General features: G+C 44.1%; 1 protein-coding gene across 7 annotated transcripts in view; it reads right to left on the bottom strand.

Moving 5' to 3' along the window:
• Positions 1-424: 424 nt before the first annotated feature.
• Positions 425-23,322, bottom strand: part of NAV1 (neuron navigator 1) — a 482,667-nt gene continuing 459,769 nt past the window's right edge. For all 7 annotated transcript variants that reach the window (XM_044288210.1, XM_044288206.1, XM_044288207.1 and 4 more), the window contains one exon: positions 425-4,350. In XM_044288210.1, the coding sequence (XP_044144145.1) occupies positions 4,255-4,350 (96 nt within the window). In that variant the 3' untranslated portion in view covers positions 425-4,254. The remainder of the gene's footprint in view (positions 4,351-23,322) is intronic.

Below are 23,322 nucleotides of genomic sequence, written 5' to 3' on the forward strand. Positions count from 1 at the left end.
TTTTAATTCAGTAGAGTCACTCAGCCAACACATATAGGAATGATTATAACATTGTGCTTGTATCAATACTGGCAGCGCGCAGCCAGTCAAGCAACAATGGTTTACTCCAGACAGGCCATTTGAGGCAGGAGTTAAACACCACATCCGAACACCATAAGGGAAAATACAGTTATTAGATTCAACTTACGGTGCTCAGGAAAGACCGTTGTAAGTTACAAATATAGGTAAGGCTCGGACTGGGCCACAGGAGAACAGGTGAATCACCCGGTGGGCCCTGAGCAAGGTGCCGCTTTGTATCTTGTATCCTGTATTAAACTGGAGCCTATAACTGTTTTAACTTCTGTAAGTCACTGTTTTTCATACAGAAACACTACAAGTAGCTCAACATAAGAAAATGTGTATTCAGCAAAATTATTTAGATGAAAAAAGTTAATATAATTGCTTTATTTTCTGTTCATTAATAGAAATTGGAAAATGACAGATTTAGCAATATTAAATAAAGTTTTATGTTCAATATTGATATACTGGGAAACAAGCTACTGTACATCTACTGGTAGTGGCCAAATGAAGATGGTGAAATGTCCTAACCATTTCAAATTACTCTATCGATCTATCTATATAATACAACAGCACATGATCAGAGCTATTGATTGATATTTGTACGTCAAGAATCGACTTATTCGATTTTTTTAATAAACATTCATAATAGTCATAGTGGGGGTAACCATAGGAGGCACAGATCCATGTCTTGCAGGCAGGTATTTTTGTCAGCAGTATAATATTCCTTCAGCCCATTCGTTAGGGTCATTTACAGATATAAAATGGCTCTAAAGCACCAAGAAGTCTTAAATTCAAGTCCTGACAGAATAAATAATGGGAGAAAGGTATCTGCAGGTGTTCCCCTGAATCTGACAAACTGATCTTAGCACCAATGCCATATGGCTTTGTTTAACCCCAAATACCAGCCATCATTCTCCTACTCTCATAGTATTAAAGTGGATTTGACATTGTGCTAGGAGGGCAGCATATAACAGAGTTGTATGTAATAAGCTCAAGGGAGATATAATTTTCAACGAGATTCGGTACATGTAGAAAGCAGTAAGATTAGTTATTTCCCCTGCCAATAAAGTGGGATTCAAAATATTTCTGAGCGAGTTCATGAGTTTGTAAAATCTGTAAATAGGGAGACTTGTGAATGAATGCACGACTTTCTATATGAGTACTATATACTATATGCAGTGTTTTTACATGCATATATTCAGTCAAATTTATATATCTCATTTTCCCCTCTATCACATGACCTCCTTGGATATGGAACCATAGACAAAGCTACTCATTAGTGTACTAACCCACTGAAGTTGCTTACCTGTAATAAACCAAAGAAAAAGTAAAGTGCATTTTAGATAAATTGAAAGTCAGCACTACAAATACATTAATTTAAACAGCACAAAATGCTGCTAAAATGTTTGATAATAGTATCATGTCTTCAACCGTTCTACAACATAAAGGGGTTTGCCGGCCTAGGAGCCAACCAAACCAATGCTTTAAACCTGTGTCCAAGTTAAAAAAAAAACACTTATCTGTCCACAGTCCTGCCTTTGCGTCGCTGCTGTCCCATCCGCCAGATGGGCAGTGGCTTGGTCTCATGACTTATCTGGCCAATCACTGGCCTAAGCAGTCACATGTTAGCACTTAGAGACGTGCTGTTCTAGCATGAGTGCCCACTGAATGGCTATAGCAGTTACAGGACTAAGCCCCTTCTAATCCAACAAGGACAAAAAGCTGCTAGGAAGGGGGCAGCACTGTGGAAATTGGGGGATTCTGAACAGGTGACCCTTTTTTTGTTTCTAAATTGGGCACAGGTTCTTTGGAGCTTTGGGTTGATCAGCTCTGGAAAATTCCTTTAAATTAAAGTTGATTTCACTTATTAGTGTTGTTACACAAATTTACACAATATTCTTGTCATAATAGCTGTGGTGTAAGAAGAGATCTTCTGTAATTATAAGTCCAAAGATATTTACTGACTGACTGAAAAATGTATCAAAAGGGGCAAAACAAGTTCATTGTCTCATAGAACTCAGCATAGCTGAGTGATCTACAGTGCTTCATAGAAAAACATATACACAATAGGTTTGATGCACTATGTCAATGCTGACACTGAATTTAGCATACATTCCTATATTTAAGCTATATTGACTGAAATGTTTACAATACTGATATCAATAACCTTTTCAGGTTGTAATGAATTATTGATCATTTGCTTTAAGTTATTTGGGTTAGGCTTGTCATAGTTCTGCAACAATGTAGAATATCAATAATTTTAGGATTATTTTTTTTTTTGCAAATTACAAAGCAATATATTTAAAAACGGAATTAAAAAGAATTCAAAATTCTTAAATGACACATCCCAATTAGGTCTATTAACATTACAGTTATGTTGTATACTGAATATTTAGTTTAATTTAATGGTTTACTGCTGCTGCTGCTAATGAATTGCCATACCGTACTTTGCTTCACTGTACAGTGCTTGGTAATTACATCTTACAGGATGATACCCTTACCCAGAGGTGTAGCTAGCAGGTGGGTGGCTGCCTAGGGTCCACTGAGGAGAGGTGTCCACCAAGGGCACAGATGTTAATTGTGTACGGGAGAAGAGTGCACCCGCTCAAGGCCTCTGTAGGAGTGATCACCGCCGGACCTCAGGTTACACTGTGCCTGTTCTAAATTCTAGATCAAAACCCCCTGACAATGATTAAAATTTTCAGTGTGTGCATTGATGGAGTGGGTGGCCCTAGAACTTGGAACAGACACATGCCACAGCTCAGTCTTAACGTAGTTCTGTACAGGGCTCCAAGCTGGCGCCGTCTTCTCCCTCTTGCCATGCTGCTGCTAATAGAAGAGGAGCAACTTCAGCACAGCAAGAAGGAGGAAGAGACACTAATTTGGAGCCCCATGGAACAGGCACAGGCCACTGTAGGTAGAATCTACTGTACTAAATTACCAACAATCAGAGTGTTATCACTATGTTATCTGTGGTGTTACTTTACATAGGACTGCAGGTAACCTCTACTACATTATCTGTACTCAGTTATCATTGTGTTGACTGTGGTCAAAATCAACCCAGGAGTAGTCTGGTGGTGGCCAACAAAGAAGACATATGTTGTGTAGTAGCATATACAGAACTCTTGTTCAATTGGAATTCAATATAACTACTGATATTAGTCTGGGTATCCACATTCTGGTTTTGTTTAGGTTTTTGAAGCCAAAACCAAGAGTGCACTGAATAAAAGAGGAGTAGTAGCACCTGTCCTATATACAGTTTTTTATCCCCCTTAATGATTCACACCTGGGTTTGGCTTAAAAACATCAACAAAAAACCTGAAAACTGTGGAAACCCAGCCTTAGGATGCACTTCTGTAGTTGTAAATACACATTGGGGGCCCACTGGGTTTGGTGAACCCCTAGCTATGCCTCTGCCCATACCCTTAAAGGTACGGCCACATGATCAGGTTTCCTGATGCAGTTCTGGAAGCCAAAACCAACAGGTAATTAAAAAAAAGAGAAGAAGTATCTGTCCTTTAAACTTTCTCTCTTTTTATGATCCACTCCTGATTTTGACTTCCAAAACTGCATTAGGAAATCTGACCATGTGGCCGCACTGAAAATTAGAAAAATATATCTGACTTCAAATTTTCTAAAAACAAATCATATAGCAGTATATATGTACCCATTATTATGTCTAGCATGCTTTTGTGAGAGAGAGGGGAGTTCCAATTGGCAAAAGAATAGCATGAGAAATATGCTTAACAGAAGAAATAATATTTTGGTTAGGTCCACACAGTGCAGTTTAATGGACCTTTTGGTGTCTTTGGATATTATATTTTATAACAATAATAGCCACCTCTTTTGTCCTTGACAAAAAAGCTGGCATTCATGTAGTAATTCAGACTCAGTACTTAACATATAAGAAATAAAATAAGTAGGAACTTCCTCCTATAACTTGATTTATGAATTTGCCATTATAAAAAATAAAATAAAATAACATGTAATAAAAAAAAGCATCTGTGGCAACACTTGCTTTTTGATTTCTGAGCCAGGATTACATAATTATTCAGAAATAGAGGTGAAATAGGGTAATAAAAATCTGAATGCATCTAAATAATATAATTTCGCTCCATTTTGCAACTAGGGTATTGTATAGAGAATAGGTATCCTATTGTGGTTTCAGACTGCTTTCGGAAGATATTTGAATCTTCAGATGGTGGAAGATAGATCACCGTCACACATAGTCTCTTGGTCAGGTGATTCAATATAGTTGGCTGCTTCTTGGAGTTTTAAGAGCATTGCCATCTGCAAGACAAAAAAAAAAGAATCAATCCAGTATCTCAAAAGTTTTCTCTTGTGTTTTAGCTAAGGCTATTTTCACACCAGCGTTTAAGTTTTCCGGTATTGAGTTCCATCATAGGGGCTCAATAACGGAAAAAAAACGCTTCAGTTTTGTCCGGATTCATTGTCAATGGGGACAAAACTGAACTGAACCGAATGCTCCAGAATGCATTCTGTTCCTTTTAGTTGCGTTCCCAGACCAGAGTGCAAACAGCAGCATGCTGCGGTTTTCTTTCCGTCCTGGTATGCGGAGCAAGACGGATCCAGCATGATTCCCAATGCAAGTCAATAGGGGCGGATTCTTTTTCTCTGACACAATAGAAAATGGATCTGTCCTCCATTGACTTTCAATGGAGTTCATGACGGATCCATCTTGGCAATGTTAAAGATAATACAACCGGATCCGTTCATAATGGATGCAGATGGTTATAATTTCAGTAACGGAAGCGTTTTGTCTGAACCCTGCCGGAGCCAGCAAAAACGCTAGTGTGAAAGTAGCCTTACTTGGCTGATAAAAGGAATGTGAATGGATTTCTTGGATAACTACAGTACAGGTGAATAAAATAAATACTGTAATATATCTTATCAGAGAAAAATGCCTCAACATGAATGACCTTCAGTATGCTTGATCCTTTTATTTTCATGTAGATTATCCACTGCCAGACATGTCTCACATCAGTGTCCTCCCCTCTCTCATTCACAACATAGTGCATGCCCAGCAGAGCATGCATGTATATGGAGGAATCTTGAGATGGGTCAAACACGTCTTCGCCCAATATTCATCTCATGCGTATGGCTCGCTTTATATTTATTGTTTCCTACTAACTCTTAAAGCCTACTCATACATACAGATTATTAGCACTTTTCAAACAATTTAAAGAGATAGCAATTATAAATGTCATGCCTTATATGCCATCATTTATTATTGCCCCACAAAAAAAAACAAAAAAACATTCAACAAAAACCTAACTTAATCTCCTTATTTTTCAGGCTCTTGTTTTGTCAAATATCACAATTGTAGCCCTCCGATGCTATTGCAAATAAGTCAGAAAGTTTAGGAGGAGAAGGCTGGGTTTATGCTGCATACTTTTTTTTTTTTTTTTTTACTACACAGTGAGTGTGGCCACTTTGTTGGAAGGAATCTGCTAGTTTCTAATAATATAAAATACATTTGGTACAACCTGTAGGACATACTCAGTACCAGACACAGTACATACAAAAGTGGGCAAAATTGTTGGCACCCTTCTGTTAAAAAATAAAACGCCACAATGGTCACAGAAATAACTTGAAAATGACAAAAGTAAAAATAAATTTTTTTTTACTGAAAATCGGGCATTGCTTTTGAATTGTGGTTCTACAGAATAATAATAATAAAAAACTAATGAAACTGGTCTGGACAAGACAAAAATGATGGTACCCTTAAGTGCAATCACGTGCATTGCATTCTTGGATGTTTTTAGCTGTGTGTATTGGGTCACTATCCTGTTGGAGGACCCATGACTTACGACTGAGACCAAGTTTTCTGACACTAGGCAGCACTGGGCATTTCGCTCCAGTGCTAGATGCAGCCACAAAACATAACAGCCTCCTCCATGTTTTACAGAAGGTACAATGTTTTTTTCTTTGTATGATTGATTTTGCATCCGTGAACACAGAGCTGATGTGACTTGCTTTTTGGTCTCCAGTTTTGTCTCATCTGTCCAAGGACACTCTCCCAGAAGCTTTGTAGCTTGTCAATATGCATTTTGGCAAGTTTCTGCCAATCTCGCTGGTTTCCTCCTCGGCTGTCTTCCATTAAAGGGCTTTTCCAAGATTTTTATACTGATGACCTATCCAAAGGATAGTGAGACCCCTGTCAATCAGCTGTTTGAGAAGACACTGGCACTCCTGTGAGTGCAGTGGCCTTCTCTCTGCTTTTTGTAGGCTGCGTGACGACTAATTGGGCTGAGTGTGATACCAAGCACAGCCAATATACAATGTAAGGAGCTGTGCTTGATAAGCTGCGAGAAGGCAGCGAAGTTCACAGGAGTGCTGGTGCCTTCTCAAAACAGCTAATCGGCAGGGATCCCGGGTGTCAGACCCTCACCGATTAGATACTGAAGACTTAACCTGAGGATTGGTCTCAGTATAATTATCTTGAAAAAAACACTTTGGAATTAAGACAGTGAACCATTCGTATTATCCATCTCTTTAATTTGTCATAAATTTTCCTCTTGCGGCATGTCCAGGGAGGATGGCTCAGTCCTGTAGACAAACTTCTGAATAATATGTTAAACTGTAGTAACAGGAGCCTCAAGTTGTTTAAAAATTGTCTTATAGCCTTTACTTTTAACATGTTTGTCTCTCCTTTGCTTTGTTCAGTCCATGTTCAGTGTGGTACACACCACGATACCAAACAGGACAGTGACAACTTTTCACCCTGTAAATAGGCTGATCAATTACAAGACAGCTGTTATGCTAATTATAGGACACACCTTAGTTTATCATGTTCCTATGCTCCAATTATTTTCAAGGTACCATCATTTTTGTCAAGGCCAGTTGAAATAGTTTGCTTTAGAATTGTGGTTTAATGGAATCATTTTAAAAAACAATGTCTGATTTTTATTAGTTGATTTTCAGTAAATTTTGCCTGGTTACACAGTGATACTTCCATACTTCACTGTATAATTGGGCAGATTTGCCTTTTAGCAGCTTTGGATAGCATGTGGAGTAGGGTTGTTTCAATACCAAATTTTGTATTCAGTTTCGATACCATAAAAAAGTATTGCGATACTCGATACCACGCGAAAAAAATAAAAAGCCAAAAAAACTGCGTGTATTGCACATTTTATGGAACGTTTGGCCCTTAATCTAACAGTTCTATCCTATTTTTGGGGGGGACAAGATGACTAGAAAATAAAATGGCGAATCGCGCAGTATTTCTATTTTTTTCTTTTACGGCATTCACCGCATAAGAGATGTTTTTTAATATTTTAATAGTTTCGAATGTTTGGACGTGGAGATATGTAATATTTTATTTATTTATTGTTTATATATTTTTTATGTAAAATTGGGAAAGGGGGTTATTTCTACTAAATATTTTAGTGTATTTTTTATTTTTTTTTACAGTTTATTTAATAACTATTTCCCCCTTAGGGGCTAGAACCTGGGATCTTATAGTCCCTTGTCCTATTCACCCTAATAGAGCTCTATTAGGGTGAATAGGATCTCACACTCTCCCTGCTGCCCTGTGCATTGTGCACACAGCAGCAGGGAGCGGACCATGGTAGCCAGGGCTTCAGTAGCGTCCTGGCTGCCATAGTAACCGATAGGAGCCCCAGGCTCCAATCAGAAGCTGCCACTGCACCACCAATGAGAGGAGATGAGGGGACTCTGTGGCCACTGCCACCAATTATTTTAATACTGGGGATGGGGAGGGCGCACTGCGCCACCAATGATAATTAACGTTTAATATACAAATACAATCAGCGGCAGTTAACCCCTCAGGTGCGGCACCTGAGTGGTTAATTGCCGCGTGTCGCAACAAGCTGTCAGAAAGTCGGGTGCCGGCAATGTGTTTCTGCCGCCTGTATTTGTAATGTATTAAACGTTAGTTATCATTGGTGGTGTAGTGCGCCCTCCCCTTCTCCGCTCCTCTACGCTCTCATTGGTGGCAGCAGCACAGGGGGAGGGAGAGACTGCCTCCTTCTCCCCGTGCTGCTGAGAGCAGCCCGGCCATGTTCTCTGATACTGCACAGCCTACAGTCGTGGCCAAAAGTTTTGAGAATTACATAAATATTGGAAAAGTTGCTGCTAAAGTTTTTATAATAGCAATTTGCATATACTCCAGAATGTTATGAAGAGTGATCAGATGAATTGCATAGTCCTTCTCTGCCATGAAAATTAACTTAATCTCCAAAAAACCTTTCTACTGCATTTTCAGGAAAGAGGTTCAATTCTTGTTAAGAAGGCTTCAGGGCATCCAAGAAAGTCCAGCAAGTGCCAGGATCGTCTCCTAAAGAATATTCAGCTGCGGGATCGGAGTGCCACCAGTGCAGAGCTTGCTCAGGAATGGCAGCAGGCAGGTGTGAGCACATCTGCACGCACAGTGAGGCGAAGACTTTTGGGAGATGGCCTGGTGTCAAAAAGGGCAGCAAAGAAGCCACTTCTCTCCAAAAAAACATCAGGGACAGAATGATCTTCTGCTGAAAATATGGTGAATGGGCTGCTGAGGACTGGGGCAAAGTCATATTCTTCCGATTGTTTGGGGCATCAGGAAAAAGGCTTGTCCGGAGAAGAAAAGGTGAGCGCTACCATCAGTCCTGTGTCATGCCAACAGTAAAGCATCCTGAGACCATCCATGTGTGGGGTTGCTTCTCATCCAAGGGACTGGGCTCACTCACAATTTTGCCCAAAAACACAGCCATGAATAAAGAATGGTACCAAAACACCCTCCAACCGCAACTTCTTCCAACAATCCAACAACAGTTTGGTGAAGAACAATGCATTTTCCAGCACGATAAAAGCCTTTGAAACGTATGAAGTGCATGTAATTATATTTCACTACATCACAGAAACAAAGATCTAAAAGCAGTTTAGCAGCAAACTTTGTGAAAACTAATATTTGTGTCATTCTCAAAACTTTTGGCCACGACTGTAGTATCGATAAAAGGCAAATCCCAGTATTGTATCGATACTAGTCTAAAAGTAGACCAGGCTACATATGTATACAGAATATATGTTCTAAGTGTGGCCCTATTATATTTCTGCAGAGGTTGTTACCCAGCTTTCCCAGCAGGCTGCATTGTACAGCTGCATTGATGACTGCAGATTATGTTGCCCTGGTACCTTATAATAGATTCACACAGTGTATGGCATTGTGTGTATTTTATAAAACCAATATGCCCCCATCACTGCCCCACAGAGATTGTTGCATGACTTTCCAATATGCTGAATTGCTGAAAATTTGCCTAGTTCTGTAGTGATAAATCCCTTTAGTTAGCTACACGTCGTTCAGTGTACTGAAAAATCGGAGAGACAACAATCATGTTGTCCGTGAACCATATGACAAATTTACACACTGCATCAGGGCAGAGCTGTATTTTATATAACCAATATGCCCCCACCTCCGCCCCACAGAGTCTATCCCTGGACCAGATTTATTAGCCAGCCTAAGCCATTGTGATAAATCTGGTGCATTAAGACAGCCTGTCTAAGCTTATGCCATCTTTGAGTTTAGTAAATCTGGGCCAATGAGTTCACAGGTACATATACTAGGTGGAGCAGACAAAAGCGTAGTGTCCAAAGTCCTTAGACTATTCAAAGTCCTGGTTCCACTTCAATTCCAAAACAGTCAATGACCATTCATACTGCAACAATGAAATGCACTTTTGATCTTTAAAGCCACATCATATTAAAAATAGAGCAGCGCTTAAAAAAAATGGAAAAAACCAGCGCACATAAGGTGAAATGGTTTCACACCATTCCTCTGGTCAATAAATTGCAACCTTTATTATACTCAGAAACAGACAGTAAAGTCTAAGCATATCATGTCATATAAAGTCATGAAGTCCATACATGCCTGACTCAGAATATCACCATCTTTTTAGCTTCTTCAAGGGCATGGACTTCCAGTTTCCAGCAGGAGGCTTTCTCGTTTGTGATTACCTCTATTAACCCTTAGTAAGTCCCTACCCAAAATAGGTAAACTTCCCCAGTTAACATGATTTTATAAGACTTTAATTGTTAAATGCTTGGGTGTATAAGGAGATAAATTACCAGTAGAAATTACCAGTAGAAAGAGGGAGGAGCTCAAGCCGCTCTACAGAGCACTAGTGAGACCTCATTTGGAGTATTGTGCTCAGTACTGGAGACTACTGTATATCTCCAGAAGGATATTGATACTTTGGAGAGAGTTCAGAGAAGACCTACTCAACTGGTACATGGATTGCAGGATAAAACATACCGGGAAAGATTAAAGGACCTTAACCCCTATTTCACCTTAAGGACTTGGAAATTTTTTGCAAATCTGACCAGTGTCCCTTTAAGTGCTTATAACTTTAAAACACTTTGACTTATCTAGGCCGTTCTGAGATAGTTTTTTCGTCACATATTGTACTTCATGACACTGCTAAAATTGGGTCAAAAAAGTTAATTTTTTTGCACAAAAAAATAAATTTTTTACCAAAAATTTAGAAAAATTGTCATATTTCAAAGTTTCAGTTTCTCTACTTCTGTAATACATAGTAATACCCTCAAAATTTGTGATGACTTTACATTCCCCATATGTCTACTTCATGTTTGTAGCATTTTGGGAATGATATTTTATTTTTTGGGGATGTTACAAGGCTTAGTAATTTAGAAGAAAATTTTGAAAATTTTCAGAAATCTTCAAAATCCCACTTTTTATGGACCAGTTCAGGTTTAAAGTCATATTGTGAGGCTTAGATAATAGAAACCTCCCAAAAATTACCCCATTCTAGAAACTACACCCCTCAAGGTATTCAAAACAGTTTTTGCAAACTTTATTAACCCTTTAGGTCTTCCACAAGAGTTAATGGCAGATGGAGAAACAATTTTGAAATGTCTATTTTTTTGAAAATTTTCCAATATAATCAATTTTTTCCAGGAGTAAAACAAGGGTTAACTGCCAAACAAAACTCAAAATGGGTTGCCCTGATTCTGTAGTTTGCAGAAACACCCCATATGTGGTCGTAAACTACTATTTGGCTAAACGGCAGGACATAGAAGGAGGGGAACCTCATAGGGTTTATGGAAGGCAGATTTTGCTGGACTGGTTTATTTACACCATGTACCCTTTCAAGCCTCGTGATGCACCCCTAGAGTAGAAACTCCATAAAACTGACCCCATCTAGGAAACTACGGGATAAGGTGGTTGTTGTTTTGGGATTATTTTAGGGGTAAATATGATTTTTGGTAGCTCTATATTACTCTTTTTTGAGGCAATGTAGCAAAAAAATTTAATTCTAAAATTGTTTCTACATTCGCTATTTAGTTTTGTGGAACACCTAAAGGGTTAACATAGTTTGTAAAGTAACTTTTGAATACCTTGAGGGGTGTAGTTTCTTAGATGGGGTCACTTTTTTGGAGTTTCTAGTCTAGGCTACATCAGGGGGGCTTCTAATGGTACATGGTGTAAAAAAAAAAAAACTGTCCATCAAAATCTGCCTTCCAAAAACCGTATGGAGTTCCCTTCGTTCTATGCCCTGCCGTGTGGCTATATAGCCATTTACGACCACATATGGGGTGTTTCTGCAAACTACAGAATCAGGGCCATAAATATTAAGTTTTGTTTGGCTGTTAACCCTTGCATTATTACCGGCAAAAAGGATTCATATTGAAATTTTGCCCAAAAATGGGTGTTTTGGCACTGTTTTTATTTTATATTTTTAACACCATTCATCCGAGGCGTTTGGTCAAAAGTTATTTTTATAGCGACGACTTTTACGCACGCGACGATGCCCAATATGTATGGCTCTCAGACTTTGGAGACACTAAGCAGACATCCTAAAAACTGCGGCCCTCCAGATGTTGTAAAACTACAACTCCCACCATGCCCTGCTGATGGCTGTAGTTTGTCTGGGCATGCTGGGAGTTATAGTTTTACAACATCTGGAGGGCCGCAGTTTGAGGATGCCTGCTCTAAAACTAATATTTTTTGGGGGGAAAAAATTATTTCTGTGTCTCCAAAGTCTGAGAGCCATAGTGTTTTATGTTCTCTAGTGGACTGTTGGGGATTATAAAAATGTTGTACTTCATGGAAGTGTGATACTCCCTGAAGCAATCGATAATGCAGAGGCCCGGATGATCGGGGAATGTGTCACATTGAGTAGTGGTGTCCCCCTCTTGTGACACACTCTGCATCTTTTTTGGGTTTGTCCCTTTTTTCCAATATGGGGGACCACACCTGGAAAGTGTTGGCCATGGACGATCTGGGCGCCTCCAGTTCCCGAGGTACTCCGGCCTGCTCTTTCCCGGTCCAAAAAGATCTGCCTCATAGAACTGGAGGAATGTACCTGTGCTGCCAGCGCTTTGGGATAGTACAAAAGAGTTGTACATGGCAACCTGTACCAAGTAGACCGCAACTTTTTTGTACCATGCCTGGGTTTTGCGCATGGCATTATATGGCTTGAGGACTTGATCAGAGAGATCAACTCCTCCCATATACCGATTGTAGTCGACGATACAATCGGACTTGAGGACCGTTGCCGCGGTACCTCGCACAGGGACAGGGGTGGTGCTGTTACCGTGGATTGTGGACAGCATAAGGACATCCCTCTTGTCCTTATACCTGACCAGCAACAGGTTTCCACAGTTAAGTGCACGGGTCTCACCCCTGGGGATAGGTACCTGGAGGGGGTGGGCAGGGAGGCCGCGTTGATTTTTACGCACGGTCCCACAAGCGAGCGTGGATCTGGCGGCAAGGGACCTGAACAAGGGAATGCTGGTATAAAAGTTACCCACGTAGTGGGGTTATCCAGCAGTGGGTACATAAGGTCCCACACGAGTTTCCTGCTAACACCCAGAGTGGGGGGACATTCTGGGGGTTGAATACAGGAATCTCGCCCCTCGTACACACAAAATTTGTAAGTGTACCCTGAGGTACACTCACAAATTTTGTATAGCTTCACGCCATACCTCGCCCGCTTTGTGGGAATATATTGGCGGAAACTGAGTCTCCCCTTGAACGCAACGAGAGACTCATCAACCACGACCTCCCTTCCAGGTACGTAGGCCTGTTCAAATTTGGCCCCAAAGTGATCGATGACCGGCCGTATCTTATACAGCCGGTCATAGGCAGGATCACCTCGGGGTGGACATGCTGCATTATTGGAATAATGCAGACATTTCCGGATGGCCTCAAACCGGGGACGTGTCATGGCCATACTGTACAGTGGAGTCTGGTATAGGACGTCCCCACTCCAGTATTGCCTGACACTGGGTTTTTGGTAGGGGGGGGGGGCAAGTGACAGGGGGGGTCTGGGGTCTGATAGATGGATCAAAGAAAGTTTTGTGTAAAAGTTCATTATTTTTTTTTTCCTAACTAACGTTTCCCTTCTTTCCCTTCCTAATGGTGCCTCTCCCTCACTGACCCTAACCTACCTGGGTGGCGATGGGTGCAGGAGGGTGATGGATTATGATTAGGGGGACGCAGGAGCCTGGTGTGGACGGTGCTGCACGGTCAGGGTGCTGGACAGGAAGAGGAGGGGGAGAGAGGAGCGCAGGAAGTTTGAATCTCGCACCTCTCTCCCCTGCACCAATCAGCACCCTGGACAGCAGTGTTCAGCACCAGGGCCAGCACCGCTTCTGCAAATCTTCGCACTGCGATTGGTGGTGTGTAATCACGCCACCGATCGCAGTATTTTTCCGGTTCATCGGGTCACAGGACACCCGAATAGACCGGAAACGCAGAAAACCGCAGGTCTGAATTGACCTGCGGTTTTCTGCGATCGTCAATACAGGGGGGGGGGGGTTTGACGAATTAACGCTATGACGTACTAGTACGTCATGGGTCCTTAAGGATTCGGGATCCATGCCGTACCACTACGTCATGGGTCCCTAAGGGGTTAAAGGATAACTGTCACATTTAGACCCTAATTTCAATATATGTAGTTACTAATAACATGATATTCCAGAATCAGTTACTAATAGACTGACTTACCCCATATTTAATATGACTTACCCCATATTTAATAAGATTCAGCCCTTAGCAACCAGTCTGCATAAAACTGCAATTTCACTATTCAGTTAAGATGGCCGCCACTGCCCTCACCCTGAGGCTAATCACGCCTGCCGTCACTAGCCTTAACAATAGCCCCCCAAAAGTGTCAGTAACCAGAGCCCTCCCCCTAAAGGATTAATCTCCTGCAGCACAAAGGGGTCCTCTTACCACATGTTGCTTTCCCTGTTGTGCTCTGCTTCGACCCGCATTATCCAGCTCTGCTGAGTGAGGGAGCATCTGCCAAGCGCAAGGAGAGGGAGAAGTGCACACAGCCCAGGCACTGTTATCAGCTGCTGGGGAGGACCTGGCTTTAATCATTTACTTACAGTCCCTGGCTGTCAGTAATGTGACCCTGCACGCAGCGTGCTCCGTCCTTCAACAGATAGACTGACCATGCCTAGCAACCCTATTTTAAGCACAGGTAAAAGTAGGCAGTAGAGGAACAAAAATGTGGAATTGAGGGGTAATTGAATGCACAGTGAAAAGTTTAAATAGGGCCACCAAGGTGATATTAATCACCACAATCCAATACTCCCCCCCAAAAAAATATACGACAGTTATCCTTTAACATGTATAGCTTGGAAGAAAGATGAGACAGAGGGGATATGATAGAAACTTTTAAATACATAAAGGGAATCAACAAGGTAAAAGAGGAGAGAATATTTAAAAGAAGAATAACTGCTACAAGAGGACATAGTTTTAAATTAGAGGGGCAAAGGTTTAAAAGTAATATCAGGAAGTATTACTTTACTGTGAGAGTAGTGGAGGCATGGAATAGCCTTCCTGTAGAAGTGGTAGCTGCAAATACAATGAAGGAGTTTAGGCATGCATGGGATAGGCATAAGGCCATCCTTCATATAAGATAGGGCCAGGGGCTATTCATAGTATTCAGTATATTGGGCAAACTAGATGGGCCAAATGGTTCTTATCTGTCGACACATTCCATGTTTCTAAATCATACAAAAACAATTCTATACAGGGTGGGATAATTTAAATCAAGATTCTTATATCCTGGACATAGTTGTGTCAACCATAAAAAAAAAAAACACTCAAATAAGAAAGCCCTTTTATCACAGGGTCATATTTAAAGTTCATGCTGCCTTAGACACTTTAGTGCCGCCTCTCCCACTGTTCTCCAGACAATTTAGATAGCTGATGGCCAAACACTCCCTAGGTCATTAGCTCTCCCTCCCAACTCCCCAATACGCATACATGCTTAACTCAAAGCCACACTGCAAAAAAAAAGAAAAGAAAAAGATTAACCCTTTCGCTACCAGCGCCGTACATGTATGCCGCTGGAGCAATGGGTAAACCAGCTCGTGCAGGGTATTGAAGCTGCAATTCTTATTTTGGCCAGCAGATGGCAGGTCAACATAAGAAATTAGCAATTCTTGTACCAATGTAAGACATAATGCTTATATTTTTCCAATACGGTGATTGGTATAACGTAAAAATGTAATAAAATGTGATCAAAAAGTCACACACACTCCAAAATAGTATCAATAAAAACTACAGATTGTTCGAGTCCCCACACAGCTCAGTAGCTATAACTATATAAAAGTTATGGTGGTCAGACTATGGTGATGTAAAAAAAAAAATTTTTTTTTTCAACGTTTTCATTTATTTTTACATAAAAAAATGCAACGGGAACGCCGTAGGGACAAAAACCATAAAACGGTGGAGGAATCGTGCCCAATTTGGAATTTTTTCCCGCTTCCCATTACATATTAAATGGTGGAATTAGAAAGTACAACTTCTACCTATGTGAATGGAAAAATAAAAAAGTTATGGCTCAAGGAAAAAAATCTCCAGTATCCAAGGGGATAGGGCTGACATTTCCTACTTCAGTGTCATCAAGAAGCCCACTGAATTTAGATGCATGTAACTTAGCTAGTCCGATCAGCGGCAGGGGTCTGGCTGTTCCTGATTTAACCCTCTGTATGCCGCTGTCAGCGCTGAGCTTGGAATGTATGGGGTTTGTGGTACGGCTCCCTCCCTGTCCCAATCAGGTCATGGGGACCCAATGCCTATGGAAGCCATTTACATGCAGCTGTCTCCCCCAGAGATCGGGAGGAGCCATCGCTCTTCCCTACAATTACTTGTTGTTTCCCGGCAACAGATAGTGTTTACACAGCACGATCTGCTGTAGAGAAACAAGGATTTGTGTGTTCACACAAATGATCCAATTACCTGATGAATGAGCATTTCACTCGTTAATTGGGTAATTGGCAGTACATTTACACCACCAGATCATCGCTAACGAGCGTTACTATGAATGCTCTTTACAGATGATCTACGCGATTCTTGTGCCATGTAAAGGGCCATTTAGGTACTAAGGGTAAATACTATAACAGCTCTTTGAGGGAGTAAACATAAATTAGCATCCAGTATATACACATCTAGGCAAAAAGCCACACAGGCACAATTTTTTTTGTGTACACACTAGACAAGGATAAAGAACAGAGGCAATATATTGATATAACCATAAATGAGTCATAGATGTCTCACATTTATGAACATATGGACTCATAGGGGACTGCTTGCCTTAAAGATCCTGGACCTGCCAATGTTCTGGAGATGCCAGAAGCTTGACCAAATCTTTTACAGGTAGCCAGAGGGGCATATGGTGGGTACTGTAACAATGCCAGCTGGATACTAGACATCGGAACTGGACTTTACCTGCAGCAGTCACATTTCCTACCGGTGTCTCCCAGTACTTAGGGCTGATGTAACAGTCCTACAGGCTCACCTGTGTCAGAGGACCGCTGGCTGGAGGTAGGAGTGGAGCCCAGTGGCAAGGACCGCAGGCAGGTAGTAAGGGTGGTCAGACAATCCGGATGGCAACGGTGGTAGCAGTTCAGTAGGTAGGGATAAGGCAGAAGAGTAGTCGGTAGGCAGGCGGTGGGTCAGGGCAGGCGGCAGTAAGCGTGGTCAGACAATCCAGATGGCAACGGTGGTAGCAGTTCAGTAGGTAGGGATAAGGCAGAAGAGTAGTCGGTAGGCAGGCGGTGGGTCAGGGCAGGCGGCAGTAAGCGTGGTCAGACAATCCAGATGGCAACGGTGGTAGCAGTTCAGTAGGTAGGGATAAGGCAGAAGAGTAGTCGGTAGGCAATTCCTGGTCAGCAGTGGACTTCCAGCAGTAGCAAGAGCAACAGATGAGGAGAAGCTTGATCAAGGCTCAGGAGCTCAATAATCAGCAAGCTAGAGTGCAAGGGGCTCGACTTATATAGGGAAGTACCAGGTGTGGGGAATCAAGGGTGATGAGCAAGGCTTGGCAGGACTGAGGTTAACTAATAGGTTTCAGGGGGGAATGTCCAGAGAGGATGGTAGCCTAGTAAGCAGGGCTACTGCCTGGGATGTGGCTGGTCACGGGTTCGAATCCCGACAGTACTCCCCCCCTTCCAAGGTGACCTCCGGGCACCGCAGGGGCAGGCTTACCGGGGTGCCGTTGGTGGAACTCTTTTACCAGTCTGGGGGCGTGGACATTCTCTTCTGGCTCCCAGGAGTTATCCTCGGGAGGGTAACCCTCCCACCCAATTAGGTATTGTAGTCTTCCCCGGTGGATCCTGGAGTCGAGGATCTTTGCGACAACGTATTCTTCTTCACCCTGTACCCTCACGGGTGGTGGTGGGGGCGAGTGGGGGCGAGTGGCGGCCTGTGAAGGTGTTCTCCACGTATGGCTTGAGGAGAGAGCAAGGGAAGACAGGGTGCACCCTAATGGAGTCCGAAAGGTCGAGCCGGAACGTGACCTCGTTGATTTGTGCGGTGATCCGGAACGGACCCATGTATCTTTGGGCAAATTTTTTGGAGGGGACCTTCAATCTGAGGTTCCTGGTGGACAGCCATACCTTGTCTCACACATGGAAGCCCGGGGTGGGTTTGCGACGTCTGTCTTCTCCCTGTTTAAAGCGCCTCTGGGCAAGCTGGAGGTTGTCTATAATGTTCTCTTGTGCCTCCTGTAGGGTTGTTAGGCGTTCGGCCACTGCTGGGAGGGTGGAGGCAACGGGTAGGTGGGGAATGAACACCGGGTGTGAGCCTGTGTTAGCAAAGAAGGGGCTGTGCTTGGTTGAGCTGTGCTCAGCATTGTTGTAGGCGAACTCGGCCGTGGGGAGATGATCAAGCCAGTCATCCTGCAGGTGGGAGCTGAAACAGCGTAGGTATTGCTCTAGGGTCTGATTAGTTCTCTCCGTCTGCCCGTTTGACTGAGGGTGGAAAGCAGAGGACAGGTTCACTTTAACCCCGAGCGCCAGGCAGAAGTTCTTCCAGAACTTTGAGGCAAATTGTACACCTCGGTCGGAGACCACGTCGTCCGGGATCCCATGCAGCCTGAAGACCTCTCTGAGAATAAGATCGGCCGTCTGTTTGGCTGTGGGTAGGCCTTTGTAGGGGATGAAATGGGCCATCTTGGTGAGACGGTCGACCACGACCAGGATGGTGTTCATCCCTTTTGAAGGAGGAAGGTCTACCACAAAGTCCATGGAGATCGAGCCCCAGGGGCGGGAGGGAATCGGGAGAGGTTGTAACAGACCCACGGGAGAGGAACGAGGAGTCTTATTGCGGGCACAGACCGTGCACGAGGAGATGTACCTCTTGATGTCCTCCCTGTATGTTGGCCACCAGAAGGAGCGGGAGAGAAGCTCCTGGGTCTTTCTTGTGCCAAAATGGCCGGCCACCTTGGAGTCATGGTTGAGTTTGAGCACTTTGAGCCGTGCGATTTCTGGTACATATAGTTGTAGGTCCTGATGAAACCAATGACCGTTCTTAAACGTAAGGCTGACATTGCCTGTGGGGTGGGAGAGGAAGGGGTCATTTTCATATCCTTCTTTGATTGTGCCCAGGAGTTCTTTAGAGTAGGTGGCCCCTACAACCCTTCTCTCGGGCAAGATGTTATTTTGGCCCTTGTTACTCTGTGAGGGCTCGGAAAACATTCTGGAGAGGGCGCCAGCCTTGCCGTTTTTTGATCCAGGGTGATAGGTGATGAGATAGTTGAAGCGGGAAAGGAATAGGCTCCATCTGGCCTGTCTGGCTGAGAGTCTCTTAGCGCTGCGGATGAACTCGAGGTTCTTGTGGTCAGTTAGTACGATTATGGGGTTGGTGGCTCCCTCCAGCAGGTGTCTCCACTCGGAGAAGGCATCCTTGATCGCCAGTAGTTCTTTGTTCCCGATGTCATAGTTCTTCTCAGAGGGGGACATCTGGCGGGAGAAATATGCGCACGGGTGTAAAAGCATCCTCTCCCCTGTCCGTTGTGACAAAACTGCCCCCACCGCAGAGTCTGATGCATCCACTTCGACTGTAAATGGGAGCTCGGGGTTCGGGTGGATTAGGATTGGGGCAGAAGTGAAGAGGAGTTTCAACTTGGTGAAGGCCTCCTGGGCCTCGGGTGTCCAGGAGAAGGGGACTGCCTTCTTGGCGAGTTGGGTGATTGGTGCTATGACCTTGGAGAAGTTCCGGATAAACTTCCGATAGAAGTTGGCGAAGCCAATGAATCTTTGTATCTCCTTCTCGTTTTTCGGAACGGGCCAGTTCATCACAGCTTGGACCTTCCCCGGGTCCATACTTAGGCCCTCTGGGGAGATGATGTATCCGAGGAACTGAGTGGTGGTTCGCTCAAACTCACATTTCTCTAGCTTGATATAGAGAGAGTTCTGTCTGAGCCTCTGCAGTACCCTGCGGACGTGTTCGCGGTGCTGCTCGAGGTCTTCAGAGAAGATCAAGATGTCGTCCAGGTAAACGACTACAAACAGATCCAGCATGTCCCTGAGGACGTCGTTAATGAAGTGCTGGAAGGTGGCGGAAGCATTGCAGAGTCCGAAAGGCATGACCAGGTACTCGAAATGACCATAACGTGTCCGGAAGGTGGTCTTCCATTCGTCCCCAGGGCGGATTCGGACGAGGTTGTAGGCCCCTCGAAGGTCGAGTTTGGTGAAGATCTTCGCTTCCCGGAGTCTCTCAAGGAGTTCGGAAATCAGTGGGAGCGGGTACCGGTTTTTTACGGTTATGTCATTAAGCTTTCTGTAGTCTATGCAGGGACGCAGGGAGGAGTCTTTTTTCTCTACGAAGAAAAAGGGGGCTCCCGCGGGAGAGGTGGAGGGCCGGATGAACCCCTTCCTCAGGTCCTCGTCCAGGTACTCTTTCAGAGCCTTGAGTTCAGGCTCTGAGAGGGAGTAGATACACCCAAAGGGTATTTCGGCCCCGGGCAACAGTTCTATAGGGCAGTCGTAGGGTCGGTGTGGTGGCAGCTTGTCTGCGTTTTTCTTGTCGCAGACATCCTGGAACTCGCTGTATTGAGGGGGTAGCAGATCCTTGACAGATAGTTTTGAGATGGTGGTGTCTTCGGGTGGAAGGACGGGTTTGTGGGAGCAATTTAGCGTGCAGAACTCGGACGGGAATCGTATGCAGCGGGTTTCCCAGTCCACCGAGGGGTTGTGGGTGGCCAACCATGGGATGCCCAAGATCACTTGGAACTTCGGGGAGGCGATCAGAGAGAAGTGGATCTTTTCACGGTGATCTGGTTCTATGAGGAGTTGTAGTTCGGTGGTCTCGTGAGTGGCCGGCCCCAAGGAGAGTGGGGATCCGTCGACGGTTTCCAGGTCAATGGGGGCTGCCTTGATTGTCAGTGGAATATTCTTTTCACGTGCGAAGGTTAGGTCCATGAAGTTGCCTCCCGCCCCGGAGTCTAACATCGCTGAACAGGGGAGTTGTCGCCCCTCAATCTCGATGAGGATGGGGACGATGAAGTGGGATCCATGAGCCGCCGTGTTGTTATTTTCAGGGGCTGCTGGTGGGGTTGGAGTCTGTGGTTGCTCCTTTAGTTCCGTGACGGCAATAGTCTTTCGGATCTTATGAGGACATTTGATGGCAAAATGACCCGGCTCCCCACAGTAGAGGCAGAGGTTTTCGGCCTGCCGTCTCTCCTTGTCAGCTGTGGATAGAGACCTACGTAGAGCGTCGACCTGCATAGGTTCAGTTGCTGACCGGGGGTCGCGCTGGGCGGTGGAAGAGAAGGAATAAGTGGGTCTGTGGTCCAAGGACCAGAGTCTTTCTTTCTTCCTCTCGGAGAGTCTTTGATCTATCCGGATGCATAACAGAATGAAGTCATCCAGATCGTCCGGGGCCTCAACTCTGGCGAGTTCGTCCTTTATTAATTCGGACAGGCCTCGCCGGAATTGGCTCCTCTGTGCCGCTGGGTTCCAGGTGGTGTCCGTGACCCAACGGCAAAACTCAGCGGTGTATTCGGCGACGGAGCGTCTCCCTTGCCGCAGACTATGTAGTCACGCCTCGGCTGTCGCACAGCGGTTGGGGTCGTCGAAGACTTGGCTCATTGCGGTGATGAAGTTGTTTAGGTTGTTCAGGAGCTGACTGTTAGTCTCCACGTATGGTGATGCCCATGCTAATGCTTCATCCGTCAGGAGATTGACCATGAATAGCACCTTCTTCTTCTCGGTGGTGAAGGGGGCCGGGTACATCTGAAAATAGATGCGGCATTGGTTTAGAAACCCCCGATACTGACGTCTATCACCGCCGAATCTTGGTGGGAGTGGCATGCGGGCGTCTGCAGCCGTGCCGCGGACGTCCAGGAGTTGCCTCTGTAGTTCAATAATCTCGCTCTGTTGGCTTTGGACTACGACTTGGAGCTGGGCAAATTTCTCCTGATATGTAGTACCAAATTCTTGAAGTTCAGAGACCTGCTTACGCAGAGTGGCCATTGCGGACTCCATAGTGTGGCTGATTATTCTGTAACAGTCCTACAGGCTCACCTGTGTCAGAGGACCGCTGGCTGGAGGTAGGAGTGGAGCCCAGTGGCAAGGACCGCAGGCAGGTAGCAAGCGTGGTCAGACAATCCGGATGGCAACGGTGGTAGCAGTTCAGTAGGTAGGGATAAGGCAGAAGAGTAGTTGGTAGGCAGGCAGTTGGTCAGGGCAGGCGTCAGTAAGCGTGGTCAGACAATCCGGATGGCAATGGTGGTAGCAGTTCAGTAGGTAGGGATAAGGCAGAAGAGTAGTCGGTAGGCAATTCCTGGTCAGCAGTGGACTTCCAGCAGTAGCAAGAGCAACAGATGAGGAGAAGCTTGATCAAGGCTCAGGAGCTCAATAATCAGCAAGCTAGAGTGCAAGGGGCTGGACTTATATAGGGAAGTACCAGGTGTGGGGAATCAAGGGTGATGAGCAAGGCTTGGCAAGACTGAGGTTAACTAATAGGTTTCAGGGAGGAATGTCCAGAGAGGATGGTAGCCTAGTAAGCAGGGCTACTGCCTGGGATGTGGCTGGTCACGGGTTCGAATCCCGACAGCTGAATTGTGTAATATCTGAAAGTCGCATGGATAATAATATGAAGTATGTATAACACTAGCAGCTAACAAGAAAGCAAAGAAATAGGACTTCACCAATGGATGACAGGAACAGAACATGATAGTAAAGGGACAAAAAGATGATGGTGACAGTAGTCAGATGATGAAGCATATGTATGATAGGGATGATATGCAAGCAGCATTTTGGTGGAGCTGAATGGAGGCAAACTGATGCATTCTGAACGGATCCTTATCCATTCAGAATGCATTGGGGCTAAACTGATCCGTTTTGGGCCACTTGTGAGAGCCTTGAAACTGATCTCACAGGCGGACCCAGAAACATCAGTGTGAAAGTAGCCTTAGTTCCACAAGATCTTTCCATTAAATTTTAAAACAAGGTGACAGAATTCCTTTAAGGTTTGGCCTTAGAGCTCTATGGGCTATTTCTACAGTCAAATCCATAGTAGAGTCCTGGATTAGGATAGAACCTTCCTAATCCTGAAATTATTTCACAGTCCCAGTTCTCACGGTCTGGTATAGAGGCCATTTAAATGAAGTTAGCTATTAGGATATCAGTAACTGCAGAGTCATGTGAATGTAAGCTTGATTGTATTTCATCTAGAAGTTCAACCTGTAACCCCATTTGGAACACATCATGTTCACTTTCACTTTCATGGTGAGGTCAGAAAGATCTCTACGGTAAATAAAAAGAATGTGCGATGTACCACAGGGATCTTCCTCATCTGCAAGAATCTCATTGTCAGAGGGTGGGAGCAGGTCTTCTATTGGGTCAAGTGCAGAGGCCTGAGACATCTTTGCAGGGCTGCAATATCTCACAGACAATTGTTTAGGGAGGTATTTGTCCAGCTCTGTGAGAACGATAGCCTGACTTAGGGGTACCAATCACATCTTTAAACTGACTCTCCAG

Source organism: Bufo gargarizans, chromosome 3 (genome assembly GCF_014858855.1).
Source record: "Bufo gargarizans isolate SCDJY-AF-19 chromosome 3, ASM1485885v1, whole genome shotgun sequence".
Classification (NCBI taxonomy): domain Eukaryota; kingdom Metazoa; phylum Chordata; class Amphibia; order Anura; family Bufonidae; genus Bufo; species Bufo gargarizans.